Source organism: Podarcis muralis, chromosome 14 (genome assembly GCF_964188315.1).
Source record: "Podarcis muralis chromosome 14, rPodMur119.hap1.1, whole genome shotgun sequence".
NCBI classification, from domain to species: domain Eukaryota; kingdom Metazoa; phylum Chordata; class Lepidosauria; order Squamata; family Lacertidae; genus Podarcis; species Podarcis muralis.
Window position 1 is genome coordinate 21,922,108 of NC_135668.1, and position 26,053 is coordinate 21,948,160.

Sequence of the window (26,053 nt, forward strand, 5' to 3'; positions counted from 1 at the left end):
AATTAAATTTCCTACAATGCCACCAATATGGCATCAACTCCGGAGTATTGTGGGGCACTTAGATGGCAGCTCCTGGACACTCCCATTTGAGATTCCTCGTGTATTGTGGATGTTTGAGGAATTTTTTTACTAAGGCCTTTAGAGAGTGCCATGGAATAGGTGGGTAAAACCTCAGCGCCTAGGACTTGCCGATCGCATGGTCGGCGGTTTGAATCCCCGCGGCGGGGTGCGCTCCCGTTGCTCGGTCCCAGCGCCTGCCAACCTAGCAGTTCGAAAGCACCCCCGGGTGCAAGTAGATAAATAGGGACCGCTTACTAGCGGGAAGGTAAACGGCGTTTCCGTGTGCGGCTCTGGCTCGCCAGAGCAGCTTCGTCACGCTGGCCACGTGACCCGGAAGTGTCTGTGGACAGCGCTGGCTCCTGGCCTATAGAGTGAGATGAGCGCACAACCCTAGAGTCTGTCAAGACTGGCCCGTACGGGCAGGGGTACCTTTACTTTTTATGGAATAGGCACACTGGCACCAGCAGGCACCACAATGGATGTTTCAGTGTCTGAGCATTGGTATCACAATATACATATATACATAGGGGCACAGAAGGGGCTAACTGCATTTCTAGAGGGAGGGTAAGCTTTGCTAGACATCACGTTTTTGAAAGAGAAATAATGGTATATTTCCCATGAATGCTCCATCCCCAAGCATTCTTCCTCTGACTCACAGGAACACAGGAAGCTGCCTGAAACCATCTAGCTCAATACTGTCTACAATGACTAGCAGCGACTCTAGGCAGGGATATTACCAGCCCTACCTGGAGATGGCCACAGGTTCAACCTGGAACCTTCTGCATGCAAAGAAGATACTCTATTGCTGGGCTATGGCCCTTTCCTTCTGAAGTAAGCTCTGTTGATTTGGATGGGATTATAAATTCCCACCACCACCCTACCTGACTTCTGATACTAGCAGATGGAACTGACCCATGGGGAACTTGTCTCCATATATTTTGATTGATTACAACGGAGAAAGGGACTTGTGCAACCCTGTATGTGTTTACTGAGAAGTATATCGCACTGAGTTGAATGGTGGAACTTACTCCGAGGTACTACCTATAGGAGTCTGGTCTAAGTACATGAACAAGTGCTTTTCGCTGAAGTAAACAACAAAAAAAGTTACATAAATGATGGAATGGAAACTGCTTCCACAAGAGACAGTGATGGTTGCCAAGTTGGATGGCTTTAAAAGAGGATAAGACATTCATGGAGGATAAGGCTACAAATGGCCACTATTTCTGGTGGCCTATGTTCTACCTCCACAGCTAGAGGCCTCATGCCTCTGAATACCAGTTGCTGTAAAACCAAAGGACGATAAATCGCTGTTGCACTCAGGTCCTGCTTGTGGAAATCCCGTGAGCATCTGGTTGACCACTGCTGAGAACAAGATTCTGGATTAGACGGGCCACTGGTCTGATCCAGCATGCTCTTCTTATGTACTTAACGGGGGGGCTGTTTTGTAATAATTTCAGACTCCCAACAGTTACTTGGGTTCCTTTTTGGTTCATTCCTAAGAGGCATTCTAATTATATGAGGATTGTTGCATGCTGACAACAGTTACATTTTCTCTTTATAAAGCAGAGGTGGGTAGCTCTCAGGGACCACATCCCCTTGGGGGTAGAGTTCTGAGAGCTGCGTGGTAGCAGTGGGAAGACCCCGTGATGGATGGAACCAGAGACAAACTTGTTCTAGATTAACTGATCCAGAATAAAGACCACCCTCTTTTCATGGTTGCATCAGATTAGAATTCCCAGTCCTATGCTGATATTTTCTTAACCAGAGGAGTCTACCAATGGAAGCCACGCTGCTCCAGTGTCGTGTGCTAAATGCTGTGTTAGGAGACAGCACCAAAGTATTTTTCCTATGCCCAGGAGCTCTAATATCCCAAAGACTTGGAATTCTACAGCATCCCTAGCACAGATGGTAGCAGAATGAATGGCAAGATATCTGTAGTAAACATGGAGCAAATGGCCTCTGTCCCCACCTAGCGAGCCAATATTGAAGATGCAATCATATTCAATTTGCAAACATATGTCTAATCAGCATAAAGCAATCTAATTTTAAAATGGTAAAAGTGCAGGATTCCAGACTTCTTGCTGCGAAACGGGACAGCCGGTGCGTTCCCCAAATCCCTTTGGGTGGGCTGGCATTTACTTCTTGAGAATTAATCATGTTGTTTTGGACGACATGTGTTTTCTTTTCCGTGTTAATGTCTATGCTTTTGATATTTAAGAGAGTAGGGGAGTTAGAACTTGCCTTAAACACTCTAAGGACCAAGAGTGACAGTAATTCAAAGTAATAAAATTAATAACCTCAGCAAACAGAGGCACTATTATAGAAAAGTATGTGAGCTGTGCCCCTCCTCCTCCTCTCTGTCTGTCTCTCTCCCTCTCCCATCCCCTCTCTCTTTCTCTCACACAAACAAACAAACAAACAAACACCATTTGCAGTCCACATACGATTATTGGTTTGGAGCAACTCACTGCTTTCATTTTAGACATACAGCGGCTCTCAGCAGACAAGTTGGCACAGATGGAATCCCATCAGGTATGGAGAAATTCTTTGAGAATGTCTAGAATTTTTCAGTGAGTTTGATTCTATGAGCTTAGAACTCTCTCACTCTCCATTATGTCATAGGAAAGCCAGGAAAATTGTGATAGCTTGCCCCCCCCACCCTCATTGCCAGTGTTTTGAATTACCACTAAATATATCTGGAAAGATGAAGGGCACAAGGAGAAGGGGACGACAGAGGACGAGATGGTTGGACAGTGTTCTCGAAGCTACCAGCATGACTTTGACCAAACTGCGGGAGGCAGTGGAAGTCAGAAGTGCCTGGCGTGCTCTGGTCCATGGGGTCACGAAGAATCGGACACGACTAAATGACTAAACAACAACAACATATCTGGCACACATTTGAGTTTTGTATATGAATGTCATAGACTTCATTGCTTACAATTCATGACCTTTTTGACCCCACAGTGCTTACTGATTTTGCTCTCTACATACCTATGGATAGATAGAGTGATAGATCAGGGCTGACTGAAGGCATTTTGCTGCCAGAAATGGAAAAGGTTCACTGACACCCCAATGACACTGGCTGTTGAATCCTATTTCAATACTGGCAATGGAATAGTATCATCCACACGTGAAGGCAGAAGGTTAGTTATGGAGTGGCAGAACATTCCATGTAGCACATAAACCTCTGTCCCCTAGAAGGCCACAGCCAGGGGGCTCAGGAGAAATGGTGAGGTGATATCATGTCAGGAATGAGCCAGCTCCAAGTGAAGGTTTGTAGCCAACTGCAGAAAGCAGCCAGGAACAGAGAGGTTTAGATGTTAGTCAGGCAGGGGAGAGAAGACAGCTGCAGACTTCGGCTCTTCCTGACCTTGACAGGCAGACTGATAAGGCAGTAGCTGAGAGCAGGCTAGAACACAGCCAAAGCTCACAGGAAGCACAAATAGGCATGAACAAACTCAGAGACAGCTTCTAAGAAAAGGAAGAGTTTGGAGCTGATCCACTCAGTCTGAAAATTCAGAGAATGGGAGGGCTGCTAGATAGGCAGCAAAACAAGAGACGTAAAGGTTGTAAGTTCAATATCTTCTGTCAACGTCGGAAGGTATCTTCAGAAGGGTCATCTTGAGTAATGATGCCAGAGGCTTTGTTAGAGCCATCCAGAGCTATCTGTTTGTTTTTGTAGTAAATCCTCCTATTTAATTACCTACGCTTACTGTGCTATCAAGCGAGTAACCTGAACTCCTGACACATTACTACTGCCCCTGCCCCAGCATCTGCCACCTGAAGCTCTTGCCTTACTCTGCCTCAAAGGAGGGTAGAAAAATCAATTTCAGTATATTTCAGTTTCTCATTTTTGCAATCTTAAATTCGGTTCTCCATATTTCCACATCAGTTTGGAAATGACAATTTCCAGGAATCTGCAAGGAAGGTGCTTATTAATTTGAAATTGTCAGCAAGATAGGTTTTATTTCTCCACTCCGTTCTTCCAATTGTTTACATAATAGTAGCTTATTTATTTGTAACAATCCTTGATCTTGTACTGATTGAAATGTTTCACTTTCATGTTCTATGTTTTTCTTTACAATTATTTTTTATTAAAAAACAACAACAAGCTGCCATGAAAATTCATCAGCATTTTGGTGCTAATTTCTCCTAATATACACACTTTTGTATGCATATTTGCCTAATATACACATTTTTGCAAAGCAATTTCCCCCTAATATAATGCATTTTATGCAGCATTTACACAAACACATGTGCATTATGCATACATTATCCTTGTGCATGCATTTTGTGCACACATTACTTGGCTGGAGAATTGCAATGCAAAATTTGGAGAAATGTGAATTTTCAAAGAATGGCTGTCTTTTGGTTTGCACATTGTTTCAGAAAATGTGAATTAGACAAGTTTGCCTTTGACTGCAAACTGAATCGAATTTCTCCCTCACATGCAACTGAGGATAGACAGACTTTGAGCATGTGATAAAATGGCTCTAGTCCACAAAGTCTGATGCATGAAGTTTTCAGTCTTTATGGTGCCCTGTGCCACTTGTTTTATTTTCTTTTTATTCATGAGGGGGAAGCAGAGCACTCCTAGGTCCCAGCCTAGAGATTCTGCCTCTCTGAATTTTTCTGCTAAAAATTGCGCTGAAGCATCTGCTTCGATTAGGCAGCTTGGCACGGCATAAGGAAACAGGCAAAAACTAAATCCTACCTCCTGCTGGTTGGAACGCAGTTTGTATCCACGCCATGCTATTTCTGTAATCTCTTTTTTCATATTTGTGTCAGGGAATATCAAAAATGCTTTTAAAAGAAGCGTCACTTATTTAAATAAAAGCGTATCCTTGTAAATCATATTGTCATAACAAAATGGATGGCTCACATACTCCATGGAGCTCATTTATTTTTCTCCTTTCGCCTTTCAGAAAGCCTTTTTTATGCCCGCACTCTACTCGTGAAGTATCTGATGTGCATCCCACCACAGATCTTTAATTGCCTAAAAAGGGTGCACATTTGTGTGCAGTGGGAGAGATACACAAATAGAAGAGAGAAAAAGTTATTGCCAGGTCTCAAACCCATCATAAAACCCAACTCGGTTTTTATTGTGCTGTGCTTCTCTGAACTGCCTACTCTTGCAGATGCACTGATTCTGCAGTACATAAGAAGCATGAAAGAGGGCAGGGAGTGGAATGGAGATGTGGCGATCAGAGCAGGTTCCTTGGCTTTGCAGTTAATATGCATGGCTGTGAGGCTAGGCAGCTGGAGGAGGAGAAGTTGGGAAGATGCCAGTGAAAGAACTGGGGCTGGAGGGAGTGGCCTATTTGTCATCCTTAGAAACTCCAGGGAAACTTGCCATGCCTGATACACCTGGAACTGGGTGCAGAGAGTACACTTAACTGCTGAAAGGAGCAAAGCTGTGGGCAGCCTGAGAACTCTCCAGCCCCCTTGATGCCTGTCCACAAGCAACAAGTGAGAGTCTAGGCAGGTTCCAACAGGTTCCAGGAACTCTGTTCTTTGTGAGCTTTTGTGGGTGAGCTTGTTTAGGCCCTGGGTGAGAGACAAGGTTGATGGGGAAAGTCCTGAGAAATAGCCAGGAGGAGTCTGAAGGCTTAGCCACACTTACCTTTCCTCCACTCTTTCCAGGCACAGACCACAATTCCAAACTCTGTGTCCAAACAGCCAGAGTTTTCCCAGCAAAAACCCACTCTTTAAAGTTCAATCGGAGCAAACGTCAATCCACACAAAACCCAAATTGATGTTTACTCCAATTCAGCTTAAAGAGCAGGTTTTCATGGGGGAAATTGGGGCACGGGAACATTCAGACATGTACCTCTGCCTGGAAAGAGTAGAGCAAAGGGTAAGTGTGGATAATTGGAAAGAGTTGGTCTATATCTTACTAATAAATTCAACATTTGAAATGGTAACTGCATTTTTTTTTGTAACATTTGTTGTTTAAGCTGTCTGTTGGTGCTTACGTTTTCTGTACACAGCTTATTTATTTTTATTTCATAAAATTTACATACTGCTTGATTGTAACAACAACAACAACCACCCTCAAAGAGATCTATTTTTATATACCAAATGGTATAGCAGTGTAGAAATAGCCTAAATAAATAAGGTACTTCCATGGGAGTGTGGGGAAACCTCAGAATGTGACACTGGGTTGAAAATTCAGCTTCCTTAGAACCTCTATTTTCATTTCCCCAAGGTACTAGTCCCTATGGCTGAGCAGATACGTTCAAATGTGTACAAGGGATGTCTCAGGAGACAATGAGGTTCCTCAGTAAGATACTTGGGGACATGGCTTCAAAACTCTGATTATCTCTGTCCTTTCCTGTAAGGAGCAAAAATAAGAAATCATGCACATATTCTCCACTTGCATAATTTTAGAGCATGCACAGTTCAGTTTTCCCTGGCACAAAATTTGGATAAAGCCTAAATGTCACGGGGCAGTGATGTATCACATCCTAAACTAAATACAGTGGTGCCCCGCAAGACGAATGCCTCGCAAGACGGAAAACCCGCTAGACGAAAGGGTTTTCCATTTCTGAGTTGCTTCGCAAGACGATTTTCCCTATGGGCTTGCTTCGCAAGACGAAACGTCTTGCTAGTCTTGCGTTTCCCCCCCTGCTCCCCCCCCCTTTTTCTAAGCTGCTAAGCTGCTAATAGCTTTTTAGCAGTTTAGCCGCTAATCCTTTAATAGCCACTAAGCCGCTAAACCGCTAATAGCGCTAATCCGCTTAGCCGCTAATAGGGTTGCTTCGCAAGACGGAAAAACCGCTAGACGAAGAGAATCGCGGAACGGATTCTTTTCGTCTTGCGAGGCACCACTGTAAGTGGGATAGCATAAACTGATGACATCGTTGTTATTTATTCATACCCCACCTTTTCCCCAGAACTGGGACTCAAGGTAGCTCACACAAAAATTAAAGTAAATTCAAATAAAGCACACATGGATAAGGCGTATAAATAGTTATGATTAAAAAGCAATTCAACTATCTATGGAATTAAAATAATGTAAATATATATATCAAATTGCAGATAGGGTGGGGGACAATACAGCACACTGTCAATAACTCTTTCCTTGAAAGCAATCAGTTTGGCTTATTTGAGATCCAATATGTAAAAAGGTCTCTTTGCCATTGGTTGACATTTTAGGAGAAAGTCAATAACTGTTTGGGAAGAGAACACAGCTCAGTGATAGAGCACATGCGCTGCATGTAAGAACATCCAGTTTCAAAGACCCTGGCAGGTGGCAGGTGGTTGGACAAGCCTCTGGCTAGGACCTTGGAGAGCAGCTGACAGGAGAGCTGCACACAGTCCTCCTGACCTAACTTGGATCCATTCCCAAATCAGTTAAACATATGGGCAGGAGAGGGTGGGATAAGGAGATACTGTGTCTCCTCGTCCACCCCAAAGAGAGCAGGAGAATCAATCCTGGCGAGTGGTGTTTCACAAGCATGTTCCCTGCAGGGTACACAATGGCAAAGCAATGTTCCCTGCAACTAGCAAGACTGCACCCTGAGCAAAGGATTGAGCTACATCAGTTTGACTCCACATATGTGTTCCACTGATGGGAACTGGGACATGCAAGCTAAAGCTCCTTCTTGCCCAATGTCTCACTCCTTAACAGTCCTGGGCTCGCTTCAGGAGGCCCAACGTGACCCATCCAGAGCTTTCTCCACCAGACTCTGCTGGAACCCAGTTCTGTCCAGTTAGGTTTGATCTTCAAGTCTTTGGCTTAATTGGGTGCATGGTCCTAGCTAACAGTTAGAATAGACAATCGGTCTAATTTGATTTAAGACAGTTTTCTGTCATACAGATGGTCCCACATTTATTATGCGATAACATCTTTCATTCATCACAAAAGAGAGGAACCCATGATGGGTCAACATGAGATCAGTCATAATGATATAAGATCTTATTGATATATCAGACCAACATACATCTAGCAGTCCATAATTCAGTCCCAACGGTGGCCAGAAGGACACAAGTAAAGCTATTCACTTGCCATCTGTCTCCAGTGTCTGTTATTTAAGGGTATACTGCTTCTGTGTATGGCCCTTCCATTAAGCTACCCTGGCTTGTAGTCCATCAAATGAAAAATGAAGGCTTTAACACCATGTTGAAAGGGCTGCTGCCTCCCTAGGAGTTGGTGTCATTGTTGATGCTTTTTGCTCTTTTCTTGTTTGACAACCCAGTGTACAAAAAAAGGACCCTGGCATCAAAGAGCCCTAGCAAGCAAGACATGACCTGATGTGCGAAACACAGCTAAATAGCTCATGCTGCCAAAGAACAGGATTTATACACAGGCATTTAAGAGAGTAGTCATCAGCTCCAGTTTGACAAAATGTACTTCTCACAACTCAGGTTCGGAACACATTCCTGAGCCATACAGCTTGACCTTACAGCAGTGCTTGCTTATTGGCAGGCTAATCAAATATTTGACATTTGGTCAGGCTAAGTCAGGCTTTGCTGTTGTTAGAACAAAGTCTACCCCTTCAGAGCTGTCCCAGGTCCTGAAGACACTGACAGACCCAGTGGCCTTGTTCTTGTTGAAGATGGTAAGCTGCCATGCAGGCTGTATTCGTTTGGTCTTCAAGTAGACAGCTTATGTGATTGAGCACTCTCCCACAAGAGAAAAATCCTATAGAAGAGTAGCATGTCATAGGGAAAGCTATACTAAAACTTTCCCCCTATATATACCAATTTTCTGATGCAAGAATTTATTCTTTTTGGTGGGAGGAATATTGAGTTATATGACTTCCCACCTGCAGTCAGAAGTGGTGCAGTCCCAGCACAACTACCATTTCCATGAGATCTAGGCCTCTGATTCTTTGGTTCCTAATCAACCTATTGTATTTTGCCTGTTACATACTGTCTTGTATTATGAATTCATCTGTCCTCCAGTCAAGACTGAAGTGTAGGAAGATGTCGAGTCAGGCAGAAACTGGGAACCATGGCAAGGGTCAAGATGTGAGATCAAGACAAATGTCAGTGCCGAGAAGACATCTATTTCCTAGAAAAACTCCAAGGGCCTGATAGAGGGAATCTGAGGTTCCCTATCTCTGACAAACAGGTGTGTGTGTGTGTGTGTGTGTGTGTGTGTGTGTGTGTGTGTGCGCGCGCACATGTACATCAGCAGCTATGCTTTGGTAGGGAAACAAACAGTGCTTTCTGTTAGTCCATTCTTTCTTCTCTTCCCTTGAAGCCACATTCTACTTTTTAGAGCGGAAGCATTGGAAATATATTCTCTCTTCCTCCACAGCCTTCATACCACAGAGAGAAGAGGCATTTGTACCCTCCATGACGGTCTCTATTGATGACGGTTAAGCCACCCAGTCTCAGATTGTGAGTATATTTTGCCCTTAATGCAATGTTGCCATACATAATTTTCACCATGGAAATTAATCTATACAGTCAAAACTAAGGAAGTGCACCTGAGGCCACCATTACAGTACAGTGGTACCTCAGGTTACATATGCTTCAGGTTACAGACACTTCAGGTTACAAACTCCGCTAACCCAGAAATAGTGCTTCAGGTTAAGAACTTTGCTTCAGGATGAGAACAGAAATCGTGCTCCAGTGGCGCAGCGGCAGCAGAAGGCCCCATTAGCTAAAGTGGTGCTTCAGGTTAAGAACAGTTTCAGGTTAAGTACAGACCTCTGGAACGAATTAAGTACTTAACCTGAGGTACCACTGTAGTGCTAAATCTGTCCCCTACCCTATTGACTCTGGCAATTGTGAATTTGGACATGCTCCTATCAGTCTAGCCCTATTTTGAAGTCTGGCTCTTGGTCACACTAAAATGTGACCAGTTGTTGGTAATAGATGTGTATGTGTGCTTCAAAAGGGGGAGATCAAGACCCTTACTGAACAGCTCTCCTTCCCTTTCCCCAACAGTTGCTTAAACAGATTCAGTGAAGAAAACCAGGGGCGGGGGGACAAAGGCTTGTAAAAGAATTATGAAGTATCAGGGAAATTACATTTCCCTCCCCTCCAAAACTAAGTAGCATGACAATTGCAACTGATAGAGCAAATTAAATTCTAAATGCACTGGTGATTTGATATATATCATTTTGCAAAGTGTTACTGAGAAAGTGCTGTTGCTGGAAAAAAGAGTTAAGTTCCAGAACGAGCCTTGTCGGTTCTGAGACCTGATCCAATTATGTAGAGTTCATTAACATAAATGTAAGGATAGGGAAGGACACAATGGAACAAAAAGAAAAGCAAAGAATATATTTCAGTACACTCTGTTTGGGGAACTAGAACTCTTTTGACCTCAAAAAGAGGATTAGTCAGATCCATGGAGAAGTTCAACAACTACTAACTTCTGATAGAGGCAGTAGGCCTGTGAATATCAGTTTCTGGGAATCGCACATGGGGAGAGTTCTGTTGCACTCAAGTCCTGCTTGTGAGCTTCCCATACCAAGGGCATCTGATTGGCTACTGTAAGAAGAGGATGCTGTGCTAGGTGAGCCTTTCACGATCCTGGAGGGCTTTTCTGGTGTTCTTAAAATCCTGACCAGCATGACATGGCTGACCAGCATGGCAATGCTCCATCTTTGCTGTCCCAAGCAATGTCACTTGAGAAAGGTCTCTATGCATCATTCTGCCTCAAAATGGAGCAACTAGACTGTTGCCTAATATACACATTGTGGATGATTTAACACCAGTCCTGTGCTAACTGCACAGGCTTCTAGTTTGTGCCAGATTTGGGGCCAAGTTCTCTGAAAGACTGCATTCACAAGACAGCCCAAAATTAACAATCTGCAAGAGAGGCCTTGCAGTCACTGCATGTGGAACCATTTCAGATCTGCTGCAGTTTGTTTTCCACAAAAAAACACACACCAAAAAACCCCAACCCTATGTTATTTGTCTCACTGTCTGCTCTAGTGAAATTACGTAACTTACATAATTAATTACATAAATTACCTTGTCCTATAATATTCCTCACCATTCATTTCAATGTGAAGGAAATGCAATGCAAATGGACAGAGGCATAATCAATCGCATATCTTGAGTGGACCGAAAGCAACAACGTATACAATGGATTGATTTCCATTCCAGACATATGATATATTTTTTTAAAAAAACCACATTAGCAATTTCCTCTCCCGTTTCCATTTTTGTTAGAATTCCCTGACATCCTTACTCATGCCAAAGAGGATATTTGGGGCAATTCCTTTTCTGCTGCAGTGCCCCAAATTGGTGGCTTTGATGCTATCAATGGTTAGAGTGTTAGCCTTGGATCTGAGAGGCCAAGGTTCAAATTTCCACTCAGTTATGAAGCTCAGTGTTGTGGGGTTAACAAGAACAATAATAAGAACCCTGTTGGATTAGGCTAAAGGCCCATCCCATTCAGTATCCTGTTCTCACAATAGCCAACCAAATGCCTGCAGGAAGACCGCAAGCAGGCACAAGTACAACAGCAGACTGAGGCAGCAGCCTCAGGCAGCAAATAACAACAATAATTTAATAATTAAAAATATTTTTTATACCCCACCCATCTGGCTGGGTTTCCCCAGCTTACAGCATATATAAAACATAACAAAACACCAAAGATTAAAAACTTCCCGATACAGATGTCTTCTAAAAGTTATGTAATTCTTAATCTCCTTGCCGTCTGAAGGGAGGGCGTTCCACAGGGAGGGTGCCACTACTGAGAAGACCTTCTGCCTGGTTCCCTGTAACTTCACTTCTCACAGTGAGGGAACCACCAGAAGATCATTGGTGGAGAGCCTCAGGGTCCGGGCTGAATGATAGGGGTGGAGACGCTCCTTCGGGTAAACGGAAGGGGAAGAATTCCACCACCACCTTTCTCCCTGAGTTTCCTAATCTAGCTTGCTCTGTACCTTTTCAGCCAGTCTGCTGTTCTCAGGTGCAATGGAAGAAGGTGCCCATTTGGAAATAAGAGCTGATTGTCAACCCAGGCAGGTTCTGTACACGGAGGGGCAGGGTGCCAAACATATTGGGCCGATTCTGTTCATTTGCCTGGGATAATTTACACCATCAGCATCCATGCTCCTCTAAGATCTGAGCCCAGGTTCCCCCGCCCCCCACCAATAGCCATTTTAATGTTCACATGACACATGCACATTTTGTTTCAGGGAAGATTAGGTGGGAGGACAAAGGGATGCTCTTATAATAGCTATTAGGAACGGAGGTGGGGGAGAGAAGCAAGCTCTTGTTCAGTTATTAGAAAACAATGGCTGAGCCATTATACCTCTCCACCCCCCCACCTCTGTCTTTGCGTTCTGTGTGTGTGCCTGTTCCAGGACTACAACAATAGGAATATAATCGCGGTGTGGCAGATAATGAATATCCAGAGCTCTTTTCCAGGTGAGAAGTGCTGTATTGTGACTAGAATGAAAACAGACATAAAGCACTCCTTCTGGGGGAGAGGCTTTTGAGGCTGCTCCTGGGATACATAGCATGAAGATTGCTGCAAGGGGAAAGAGAAACTCCAGAGAAAGAAGCTGGCAGTAACTGTGCCCATTTAGAGCATTATTTTATAGAGTTCTCGCCTCTGGATTTTGACTAAAATGATACTCAGAGTGAATTCTGAGGATGATTCTTAGGCAAAGCAGACCAAGGCAAGAGGAAAGAGGTCACCTTTATAACAACACCTGTATCCTCACATGGGAAATGAGCATGCAAGACTAGGGATAGGTGAATCTGACAATTTCAGGTTTCTCACTTTCTCATGTTTCTTCCAATCTCAACTTCAGTCCTCTGCATTTCCACACCAGTTTGCAGAAAAACAGGAGAATTCTTTAGGAAAATTCATCAGCATTTTAGTTGTAATTTCTCCTAATATACCCATTTTGGTATGAAATTTTGCCCAGTATGCAATTTTCCCCCCAAAGAAATTTCCCCTAATGTGACTGTGTTTTTTGCATGCTATTCTCAGAAACACATCTCGTTTTATGGACACGTTACCACCTGCATATGTATCTTTCCACACCCTATTTGGGTGGAGAACTGTCCTGCAAAATTCAGAGAGCTGCGGATTTTGAAAGATGGCTGTGCTTCAGTTCACGTATTGTTTTGGAAAATGTGAATTGGGTAGGTTCACCTCTAAATGTGAACTGAACAGAATTTCCCCCACATCTCTACATGATGTGGGGTTAAAGGCCAAAACTTTATTAAATCAAGGACCTGCAAGGGAAAGAACCATTCCCTCCTTGAGCACTTTTGCAAGGCAGGAAATTGTGCTTGAAGTGTGATGGGTGCCTCTTGCTTGCCTGGACAGTGTGTGTGCCCACACACACACACACACACACACACACACACGATAGGCAGCTGTAGAAGAGTAAGAGTAAGAGTAACATAGATTTAGCTAGTTTGATGAAGGCTGCAAGGGGAGTCTTCAGTTCCTTCACTTGGGCTCAAGGTCTCTGATCAGGCAGTTAACTGATCAATGCACCTCATAGTCTCCTTGACCTTTGACCTTCCTGATGCTGCTGAACTACCACTCCCATCATCCCTAGTCATTGACCATAATTGCTGGGGCTGGTTCAGTCACATCTGGAGGGCCAAAATTTCCTCACACCTGTTCTATGCATTGATATGCACCCAGCGGCTGAACTAGAGCTCAACTTTAGGGTCTCGTTTCCATCCACATCCTGCCGTTGAATGAGCATTTTGCTTGCAAGTCATCAAAATGTCCAAAACTGGGCAAGCCCTGAGCTCCAGGTGCCTGCCATTGCATGTGCATTCCATTTTGCTTCCTGATGCCATCCCACATCTGCGACCGTCCAAAAACGATGCCCTCCTTTAATAGAGCTGCCTCTTGGCACAGGAAGAGTCAGTTTAGAGTAGCTCATATGCCTGCCTGGCTCTTTTTAAACACTACAACAACATTTGACCTTTTCAAGCATGCCTCTCCAGCAGCGGGAGAGTGACTGGAATTTACTACCAAATCTGGGGAAATGCAGGACTCAGTGAAATATGCCCTCTCTCTCCCCCCTCCCCCTATGTCACAGTTTGAGCTGGATATCAGAGGCCCAGTAACAGCTCAAGGCTCTCTTTTACCATTTAGAAGAGGAGAAGGAGGAGTTCATTGCCTCCCGAGGACCATATTTCATTGCTCTACCAGACAAACATGGGTGATTGGAAGCACAGCATGCAGAGGGTATTCGAAGGCCATTCCAGCTGGGAAATTAGATGGATTCCCACCCACTCGGAGAATCATGAAAGTGAGTCCTAGCACAATAGCAACCAGCATCACTGCACTGCATCCCAAATATTTATTTCAAGAGCTGGTCTAGCTTCGTAACAGTTCACAGCTAACTCACTCCTGTATTGGGGGGAAGTTGTATAGTAAGGCTGCAATCCTATATGCACATAAAGGTAAAGGTAAAGGGACCCTTGACCATTAGGTCCAGTCGTGACCGACTCTGGGGTTGCGGTGCTCATCTCGCTTTATTGGCCGAGGGAGCCAGCGTACAGCTTCCGGGTCATGGGGCCAGCATGACTAAGCTGCTTCTGGCGAACCAGAGCAGCGCATGGAAACGCCGTTTACCTTCCCGCCGGAGTGGTACCTATTTATCTACTTGCACTTTGACATGCTTTCGAACTGCTAGGTAGACAGAAGCAGGGACTGAGCAATGGGAGCTCACCCCGTCGTGGGGATTCGAACCGCCGACCTTCTGATCGGCAAGTCCTGGGCTCTGTGGTTTAACTCACAGCGCCACCCGCGTCCCCATATGCACATACCTAGGAGCAAACCCCATTGAAACAAGTGGGACTTGCTTTAAAGTAAGCAGGGCTGCGGCTGTGCTTTTGAGCAGCATTAAAGACTGGTAACACAAGTGCCCCATTCCTGGCCTATGGGTTGTATCCTGAGCATTAGCCATACTCAGAGGAGTCCCATTGATATTAATACATAGCCATTAATTTCAAAGCATCTCCTATGGGTAAAACTTAGTTGGATACAACCTCATAGCTCCCCAGCTCCTGAGCCCAAACTGACAAGATCATGTGCCTTCAGGGGAGCACAACTGCGACAAGGCCGTAATCTAATTAAGTTCCTGTTTTGCTATCAGATACGTCATCTCTTTCCTCCGAAAAAGTTATTGAAAAGAGAGGGGGAGGACAGAGCGTGAGCTCTTTGTAATTAACATGCAGCCGTGCCTGTCATGCAGGGAGCAGGCACAGTTATAATAACTCGGGAGTCAATAATTCATAAACCATAATGCATTATTAATCAATTATCGAGGCCCGAATTACATTTAATGAGATTAAGCTGATTGGAGCGCTAAGCTGTTTGAATCGTATTGATTTAATCAATGTGCTTAATTAAACTGTGTACATTTTCCCCACACACAATCGTCAGTTCACAACACCCTGAAAAAGTGGCCATCTCAGCCCTTCCTTGCTGTTCTTAATTAGGAGGGACGTAGGGAAATTGTATTTCATTTTTTAAAGTGGGGGGGGGGATAGACCCCTGTTTTTTTAAAATAAATGACAGATCAACCAACAGCTTATTATGTGGCTGTCAGTGGAGAGCTAACAGATTTTGCAGAGCTAGCAGCTCCTATGCCTTCACCAACGTGACATGACGTCCTTCAGTGAGGGCCTCACAGCTCATATCCCACACAGTGGAACTGACAGGTGGATGAGGCTAACCTTCCAGATAAGTGCTTAAAGCATGGGTGAGTTATGTTTCTCAGCCCAAGGGCCACATCCCCTCATGGGAAACCTTCCAGGGGCCACCTCTCAACGGGGGTGGGGCCAGGGGCAAAAAAAATAATGGGTAGGCCCTGAAGCAAAAGTCTGCGCTGTGTATGATCTGGTTGAGATTCCTGCATTGCAGGGGTTGGACTAGATGACCCTCGGGGTCCTTTCCAGCATTCAAAACTCCCATTGTACTGGGCGCGTTTTTTGACAGGGAATTTCATTAATGCGAGCAGTTTCTGAGCTCTGGGTGTGGTACTGCGCCTAAAATTTCAGATTAAAACTGCCACTGCTGGAAGGAAAGGACTTCCCCACTTCCACTTTCTGCCTCCCCATTTCCAGCTACTCTCTGATGACTGGAGAAGAAACCCTCATAAGAATATTAGGGTGGGGCGAGCAGGGGAACTATGAGTTTGTTTTTTGTGGTCGTCAGATGAGGACTAGACTATGTGAACATAAGATTCTTGTGATATAAAAAGTGCACCTAGACACTCTGTTGCGGCGCCCATAACCTACTGTAGGTTCAAGGTGCCATTTAGCTCCTAGTTTTCATATCTCAGTTTCTAACACTAGTCCCTTCCAACTCTATGGTTTTAAGTGACTCTTACCTTTCTGCAGTAGGGTGCATACATCCCAGTCACCAAAGGATAGAGGTTTCTACACACACACATACCACTACAGCTCTGCGTCCTTCATCCAGGCCAGCAAGAGGCATGACCCCAGTTCAAGGATACATTCAAGCCAGGCAAAAGTGCTCAAAGAGAGCATGGAGCAAAGCTGGGGAGATGCATGGCCTGGTGAGAGTCACATTCAGCCCCAAAGCCTGAGGATCTCCTCTACCTGGCCTAGAGCTATGCACAGATGGGCGTCTCTACACTATTTATAGGCAGAGAAATTGAAGTGGGTGGACCATTTCACCAAATTTATCCAGGGAGAGGAGAAGTTCCCCAACACTTTCTCAGGGATGGAACTCATCATAGCAGAAAGTACAAGATACTCCCTTCCTTCCCTGAGGTTTTATTTGCTTTTGCTGCTGCTACAACCGCAGCCTGTCCATCATTTTGCACACTCCACAACGCCCCAGAACCAGTCTTATTGTGGGTGCCACACGCAGACAAAAAGTGGTGAAGAATATTCAGACGGGGAGGATCTGTGAAATTGCCTTCTTTTGAGGGGAAGATGTCGGTCTGAAAAAGAAAAAATTGTTCTCGCAGGGGGGAGGAATGTCATCTGAGAAATTTTCGCTCAGCTCTAGTACTGCTTCACAACACTCCCCTGTCAACCAGGCAAGGTAACAATGGCCTCATCAATGACACATTACAAAAGGCAATGATTTTGCTTACATGGAGGCTGTATACCTTAAGCACCATTCCTTTGAAATTGACTTTGTTGCAATCAACAGGGCTCCCTTCCAAATACACAAAGCCTGGATTTAAGTTTGCCATCCGTTTCTTTCTGGCAGGGCTCTTGGGACTTCAACAGCTGCCTGATAGGGCTGATAATCAACAGGCAAAGCTCTTCCCATCACTGTGAGTTAATGGAATAAATGGCAGTCATTTACTTTTATGGGAGACGCTAAAGGGGCTTAGGGGGAGCCCACTGGGACAGGAAGTTAAATCAGCCACCTGCCTCTGGTGACTCCAGTTTCTTCAGGGAGGTGGAGAGGTAGGTTTATAATCATCTGAGTAACAATGTCATGCCACAGTGGCATGCTGTAAGACAGAAGTGGAAGTCATTTTTTCAGCTCTAAGGCTGCATTCCCTTTAGGGTAAGCTTCTAGGGGTTCCATGCTACTGACGGTTGGAGCCAATAAGCACACACCCACACCCCCGGGGCTTCTCCCCAGACTGCACCTCTAGGGCAGAGAACTCACAATACACACAGAAAAGTGAGCCAAGCCAACGACTTGGGGACCAAGTCATATCCTGTGGCGCTTGATAATGGAATTATACTGATATATAAAAGTTTACCAATTTTACTGCAGGTAAAATAGACACACACACACACACACACACACACATCTACACACTTTCATACAAAATATTGCATGAAATTGCTCAATAAGGACATTACGATCAACAATGGAACCCAGTTAATTTTGGTGCTGCCTGAATTGCCATGACACAGACTTCTTCACTGGTAGCACCCGTGTTGCAGAATGCAGTCCGCTCTGAAATATGGGAGGCCTCATCTTTATTGGCACTCTGCTGGCTTTGGAAGATGCACCTGTTCACACAGGCATTCCCTTGATCTCTCAACCTGAGCTTCCTGTTTCAATGTCTCTCCTGCATTGGTCTCTACAGCCACAGCAGGTGCTGTAACTCTGTATCTCTCCCCCAAAGGCACACTCCTCCATTGCCTCCTCAGACAGATGGATGCCAACCATAGCTGTTTTCCTAGGATTGATTTGTTGTGTATTTTAGCTGGGGGTGTTAACATTTGTGTAACTGGCTCCCATAAATAGTAAACTACTTAGAAGTCTATTTTAGCATTAAATTGTATCTAAATGTAATACAAACAGAGTGGTACCTCTGTTTGTGAACTTAATTCATTCTGGAGGTCCATTCATTAGCTGAAACTGTTCTCAAGCCAAGGTGTGCTTTCCCTAATGGGGCTTCCCACCACAGGCGCTCTTCCCCCAGTTGGATTCTGTTTGCTTTCTGGGGTAAAGTTCACTGGTGAGAATGCCTACTTCCGGTTTCGTAGCAGCCGTTCCCCGAAGCGTTCGTTGACTGCACTGTTCACAGACTGAGGTACCACTGTAATATGATATGCACAACTGTTCCGGTGTACACGTAGGCAGGTAAGAATCCTACAGGCATGTATACACACACAAACATATACACAAAACCATGGGATACTCTCTGCACAGAGGGATCCCACCATGGCCATTGCTTTCCCTTTCTCCAACAACCTGCCAGGGGAATGCCAGCAAGAGTAGGAAGACAATGAGGCAAGTGATGGCAAATGAGAGCAAGCAAAGGCAATGTAAATGAATGTGAAGTTTTGCAAAGTGCTTTTAAAAGGTTACCGAAAGGAAGGAGGCTATTTGGCACTGCCAAAAATGCTCCCCCCTCCCCCCAAAAAAGAAGAAATGTGAATCAGTTCAGCTTTAGTTTCAAACCCCACCATCAGCTACCACAGTGAGCACTTCAATGTCCTTACTTAACATGGGCGTTAAGTGCCCAATGCTGTGACAGTTTAATTTCTCCCCTTGGTGCAGTTTCTAAGCTGTATGATGCAGCCTGAACATAATACATAATAAAACCTTACACTTGTCATAGCACAGTTTGTCCTGGGCGGAATCTTTAATTCCATTGACAATGCAAGAGCCAATCACAGACTCTCGCTTAGCTTCCACATATTCCAAAACGAATATGCAGTGTTGGCGGGGGCGGGGGACATACGAGTGTTTGGGTTATCATGGGAGGAGGGTGATGAGTGGGATGAAACCAGCCACAAATCAGCTTCCTTGGGCCTTCTGCATATTTAGAACAGGAGCATTTGAGAGGCAATGAGAGACTCTGTGAATTCTATGACGACTCCCTCTTTCTTGTAACCCTCTTCCAAAGAGAAGCGACATTTTAATAAGCAGGTTCGTGCAGCTTGAATAGCCGATCTGTTATCTCTAGAATTAGAAAAGGACGAGGGTGCTGGAATGTATAAAACATGCAGGTCTCAATAGATTTGTGCATGGAAGATGAATACTAGGGTGGCTCCTTATGCCTCTCCTTCCCGTGTTCTATTACTGATAAGTAATAAGCAATTACTGGAAGGGACAAGAAGGAATGCCAGCAATCTCAAGCAGCCCTGTGACAGAAATTGTAAATCGCGGGACACCTGTAAAGCAGAGGTGAGGAACCTTTTGCAGCCTGAGGGTCACAGTCCCTTGTGAGCAACCTTCTGGGGGCCGCATGCCAGTGGTGGGAGGGGCCAGAGACCAAAATGAAAGGAGCAACAAATGCAACGCTTACCCTTGTACAGTAGGCTACATACCAGCCATGCAAAGTCAATGGTTTCTGTGCACACAAATCTTCTCTACCCAGGCCAGCAAAATCTATTCCATTACAGCCAGAACTAGAATTTGAGCAGGACCAGGGAAGGGAGAGTCTGGAGGGCCATGGTTGCCCTCCCCTGGTCTGAAGTTCCCCTTCTGTAGCTGGCTCAGTATGGGAGAAGGAGACAGTTGTCTCACTCTCTGTAGCACCAGGGCAGCTCATAGGAAAGTGATGGCCCAATTCTTGCTGCTCCATGGCACCATCCTGATCACATCTATAAGTCTGGGTTGGGGAGCTTTTGGTCTTCTATATGTTGCTGGTCTACAACCCCCCATCATCCCTCTGGGAGCTTGCAATCCAGCAGCATCTTGAGGGCCACAGCTTCCCCAACCCTGACATAGCCTTACATAACTGGTGCCTCAGGCTTGAGGAAGTCATCAGCCAGAGTAGTTCTCTAAGACTTCTGAAGCCTAGCTTGGTCTAGCCTAAGATCTGCTCCTGCTTATTTATCCTTTTAGAACCTGACCTTTGCTGGATCAGACCAAAGATCCATGAGAGACCAACATCCAACATCCAGTAGCCAACTCAATGGCTATGGGAAGCCAGCAAGCAGGACCTGAATGCAACAGACCTCTCCCCACTTGTGATTCCCAACAACTAGTTCTGCACTGAGTTATCTTCCTGTGGCCTCCTTTGGAACCCAACCTCTTGCCTATCTTGGCCTACTTTCCCTTTCATGTGACCCTGGGGCCGTACTCTCCATCTTCAGGGCATGAGGGCAGGGATGTGGTCTATTGACACCAGATGCTTCTATTGACACGGAAGAACTTGTGCAAGAGGGGCCCATTGTGCCAATCCCACTCTGGACAAAGGCAACTGAGTTACCTTGCTCCACACCCACCCTAGTGGAAGAAGAGTCTCCCTTGCAGCTTCAAACCTGATAACTACTAAAGCAGGTTGAGATTCGTTAAATGAGATTCGTTAAATAAAACCACTCACTGAATGTGCAGCTAACTACTCGGACTTGCAGCTCCTTTTCAAAGCTCAGTCTCAGGTTTTGCGCTTATGGAGTCTCTCTAGGATGGAGCTGTCCAGGGTGCTTAAGTTTGCCTCAGCCCTTCCCTACATAACCTCATCTTGCTCCATTTGCCCAAACCTGAACAGGATGTCTGGCCTGATCCATCAGAGCTTTGCTTATGTTCTCATTACTCACACCTGGTGCCCCAGATTCCCAGCAAGTACCCACCTTTTCTTGAAATATTAACCCACATAAAAATGTTTCTAAATAAATAAAGTAAGTCAATTTAGTCTTGAGAAACCACATTGTATGTGTCTGCTTTGGGAGGTGCTGGGGGCAGCTCTCTGGGAAAGCAAAATTATTGTAGATGTTGCCATTATGGAAGATTTGTATACTGTTTAATCAACATAAACCTCTAAGTAGTTTACATAAAACAATATTCATAAGAAAAAATTCTGGGGGGGATTCAAGTTCATGAAAATATGAATAAAATTGGCGATTTTAAAAGCAAATATGCATTAAAAAAAATTACATTGGGACCCAGGACTTGCTGGTGAAGAGTGGATAATAAAGACATTTATTAATGGTGGTGGTGTTGTCTAGATCAGTGTTTCCCAACCTTGTGCCTCCAGCTGTTTTTGAACTACAACTCCCATCATCCCTGACTAGCAAGACCAGTGGCAAGGGATGATGGGAATTGTAGTCCAAAAACAGCTGGAGGCACAAGGTTGGGAAACACTGGTCTAGATACACATTCCTAAACAAAAAATTTTTAGCAGGACCTGAAAATTACACTGCAAAGGCACCAGCCTTACTGCAATGGATTTTGAAAGGAGGTAACAGCAGGGGAAAGTAGCAGAGTTCCTTGTGGACCTAAAGAACAAAAAGCCCACCTGAGGGCAATGAAAGAAGGGCTGTCTTCAGCTCTGCTCCACTGCCTCTGCTGACTAGGTCTCCAAAGTTCTAGATGACACCCTTGCTGAAAGCCATATCTTCCATCCATGTGGCTTATCCACAAGTGATGAAGGGAACTCCCATTTGTACTGGTGACAAAAAGGCTTTTAAACATTTACTGTGTTTTTCCAAAGCTTGGCCATTTACGAAATTGCAACAATGGACCCCCTTATCCCTTCCTCCCTGACCCATAGATTAGAGGGCTTGTCAAAACAAAGCCAGGGGAGTGAGGCATGGGGGTTGATCAAAGCTAGGAGGCAGGGAAATGAATTTTGGTGTATCTCCCAAAAGCTATAATTAACCAAGCTGCTCAGATGAAATAAGTAAATACATGATTATTCAGCCTTGCCCGGAGGCAAGCTTGTAGCACACCACATGGTACAGTCTCTTTCTGACAATTCATCCAGCAAATCAAGTGGATTGCATACTTAGAATATCGCTGTTGTTATTGTTCCTGGAGCATGCCCCAGGTCTGAGTGGTACCTTAACTAGCAAGCAAGCTACACTTAATATACATTGGTCCCTGAAGCAACTGGGTGCACAGCCCATTTCTGGCCATGTTGCTGAAGCAAGTGACATTATTTGGTCTTACAACCAGTTCAACTAGTTCTTCCCTTTAGGTAAAGGGTAAAGGGGACCCCTGACCATTAGGTCCAGTCGTGACCGACTCTGGGGTTGCGGTGCTCATCTCGCTTTATTGGCCAAGGGACCCGGCGTACGCCTTCCGGGTCATGTGGCCAGCAGGACTAAGCCACTTCTGGCGAACCAGAGCAGTGCACGGAAACACCGTTGACCTTCCCGCTGGAGCGGTACCTATTTATCTACTTGCACTTTGACGTGCTTTCGAACTGCTAGGTTGGCAGAAGCAGGGATCCAGCAATGGGAGCTCACCCCGTCGTGGGGATTCGAACCGCCGACCTTCTGATTGGCAAGTCCTAGGCTCTGTGGTTTAACCCACAGCGCCACCCGCATCCCATTCTTCCCTTTAGAAAGAACAATATTCAGGTTTTCACCACAGTCCTTGTAAGCAGCGCTTCCATAAACAGACATTAGAAAACACAGCCCAATCTGGGAGTGTTTCTCGACAGCAGTGAAAATTGGGCAGATAATCTCAGTTCAGCCCAGGGTTCCATCTGCTGCATTTTAACCCATTGCATATGACTGTTAAATGCACACTGTCACTCACATTGAGTTTCCAAATGGAGGAAGGCTACAAACCAAATGAAATGGACTAACTCAGAGGCATCCATGACTTACGGAACTGCTCCAGGTCATCGCTGCTTTCTGACTCAGGCATGGCTGTGATTGTCAGCAGGGGACAGGGGTTTCCTCCCAGAGTGTGGCACAGAGTCTGCCTCCTGAAGAAGACTTTCTTTGCATTCCTGGCTTGCTCCAAGATGTCAAGATGAGACTGGAGAGAGAGGGGGACAAAAGCAGGAGGACGTGTGAAAAGTCCATCCAAATAAAATCAAGGATCCTTATCATCCAGCACCCTCTTTGCAAAATTGACCAGTCAGATGCTCCTGGACACTCACAAATCAGGGTTGTTGTTGTTGTTTTAATGTGCAATTGACCACAAAATGTGCAGTTAGGGGGAAACTGTGCAGCTGGAAAAATGGGCTAGGGTGGGGGAAGACTAGACATGTCAGGTGTTTATGGGTTTTTAAAGCACTTAAATGATAGGAGATATGCGGGATGGTATGGACACAAATTATATAAAGGGTCTCATTTCCATACTTTCAAACTTCCCAGAATATATTAAAATACCTTCTTCTTGGGGACCTGGCCCTCCTTTTCATCACTTTCATCTTTGGGCAGTCTACATTTCATCACATCCTTGTAAATACAGTGGTACCTGTATTTAATTCGTTCCAAAGGTCCGTTCTTAACCTGAAATTGTTCTTAACCTGAAGCACCACTTTAGCTAATGGGGCCTCCAGTTGCCACTGCGCCGCCACTGTGTGATTTCTGTTCTCATCCTGAAGCAAAGTTCTTAACCCGAGGTACTATTTCTGGGTTAGCGGAGTCTGTAACCTGAAGCGTATGTAACCCGAGGTACCACTGTACCCTGAATCCTGTTTTTGCATCTTAGCTCTGTCTCACACCTTGTGTTCCTTCTGCTGCAGCCAGTGCAAAACTGCTGGTCTGGGGGTCCACTCTGCCTATTGTGACACATACTATAAAAGATGCAAATATCTACCTGCCCAACAATGCAATCTGTCTCTGTGCACCGAGGAATTAGGCAGCTGAGCCAAACCGGACCCAGCCTACCAATTCAAGTGCTGCTGAGTGAAAGGTTGCAATGTCTGCATCCCCTTCACAACAGCTCTTCAAAGGCTGAGTGGAGGTGGGATAAAACAAATGGCAACAGAGCAATGAAGCAAGCTGGCATTAACAGATTGTCTCGTCCCTTACAGACTCACCCCATACCTGAGCTCCACAAGAGAAAGCCTCCTGCAGATACTATCTTATCAGGAAGTCTGTTCCTCATTGTGTCAGAATTAGACCTTTAGTGTGGCAGCACCTGTCCTCTCATTGAACACCAGACAGACACCATCTCTGTTTCCTCTTCAGCACCTGTTGAAGACCTTCAATAAGCCTTTTAAGTGGAGATATTTATACCAGTCGATATCTATCTTTAATGTATATAGTTTTAAACTGTACATATGCAGACACACATATGTTTGCAGTTGTTTTAACTGTTTTAAGTATGCAATTCTTTTATATATGTTTTTAACGTGTTATTACGAGATGCTTTGAGATGCTGCATAGGAAGCAATTCATAAATCAACTAAAGGACAACAACACTGGAGATTGGTTTCACACCCAATTCCCTTCACTTCAGCTCCTTCACCCTGCATTAAAACAGCTCCACTGTAACTGCTAGTACCAAAACATTTTCTTATTGGTCCTGCTTCTGCCCAGTTATCATTGTTTTTGAAATCAAAGTTGGCCCTCTAGGTTCCACTTGTATGTGCTTGTGTGCAGCAAGACTCTATTAATAACTATTTTCATTTATCACCCTGGAGTAAAATACATTCATTTATTACTCCGAGTAACAGTGGCATTGAATACTGTCCCTTTGCACAGTACGCAGAGGTGTGCTATAAATATGCTTTCAGTTATTAAATGCACATTATATTATGATCAGTGTTTCCAAGTCACTGTTTCCATATGGGATTTTATCATCTTTTCATCTGCATTGTGCAGGTAATTGAGCCCCTGAGTTGCTAAATCACTATGAATTCATTACTGATCTGAAGGGACACACACACACACACACACACACATTTTGCATGGACATATGCTGGGAAATAAAACCTAATGATGCACATTCATGAAATGGGTTTTTGTTCATCATCCAGTCTGCAAAAATGGAATTGTTTTCCCATGACAAAAAGTTAGAAGCTCCAGGAGAAAGTTGTGAGTTATTTTAGCTGACCTGGTCAAAGCCATCACTGGGCGGGGGGTGGGGGGAATGTCCCTAGCAATCATTATTTGGCCAGAGTCAGGAAAGGAGTGTTTCTCCATACCTTAGTACACACAGGAGATACACCTTCAATTTATTTTAAATGTAGTGTAGGGTAGTGTAGTGCTGAAACTATTCCCCATATTTCATGGACATTTGTAGCATTGTCAAAAAAGCCGTACTTTTTTTATTATTGTTAGGTAGTACTTGGAGAAATGTTAATTTGCATTCAGACTCTCTTATTTGCAGCCTCTCTCTCTCTCTCCCAAGACCCAATTAAATTGTTATTTCCCCCCAAGAAATACCATCATATAGCCAAATCTGACTGAGGACTCAGATGAACATCATCATCTCATTCACTACATGATTTCCACAGACCAATGACAAATCCAAGAAGCACTGCCCTCACTCACAATTGACTTGTTCCCCCATGACATCATTCATTACATAGCCCAAACTAATTTGCAACAGTACACATAGACATTGTTTTCTTCCCTATATGGTCCTATGGCAAAGGACCAGCTAGTCAGGACCCTGGAGAGCTCCCCATAGCTAGCACTTCCTAGAACTATGTCAGAGAACTATTGCCTCAACAGCAGGCTGAAGCCTTCTTTTATGAAGGCTGGGAAAATACCTCCAATCAGCCCACCTCCTCTGAGGGGCTGTCTGGTCATTTTAAGGCCCCCTGCATTTTGCAGTGCATTAAAGGGCAATTGCATTTTGTAGAATTTTAATATTATATACAAGGTCCGTATAGTTAAAGCTATGGTTTTCCCAGTAGTGATGTATGGAAGTGAGAGCTGGACCATAAAGAAGGCTGATCACCGAAGAATTGATGCTTTTGAATTATGGTGCTGGAGGAGACTCTTGAGA

General features: G+C 44.6%; 1 protein-coding gene across 1 annotated transcript in view; it reads right to left on the minus strand.

Annotated features, from left to right (window-relative positions):
* The window catches only part of AGBL1 (AGBL carboxypeptidase 1), a 401,756-nt gene that overhangs the window by 263,365 nt on the left and 112,338 nt on the right, over positions 1 to 26,053 (minus strand). Inside the window, exon 17 of the mRNA XM_028706413.2 lies at positions 22,969 to 23,122. Coding sequence (XP_028562246.2) covers positions 22,969 to 23,122 — 154 coding nt within the window. The remainder of the gene's footprint in view (positions 1 to 22,968; positions 23,123 to 26,053) is intronic.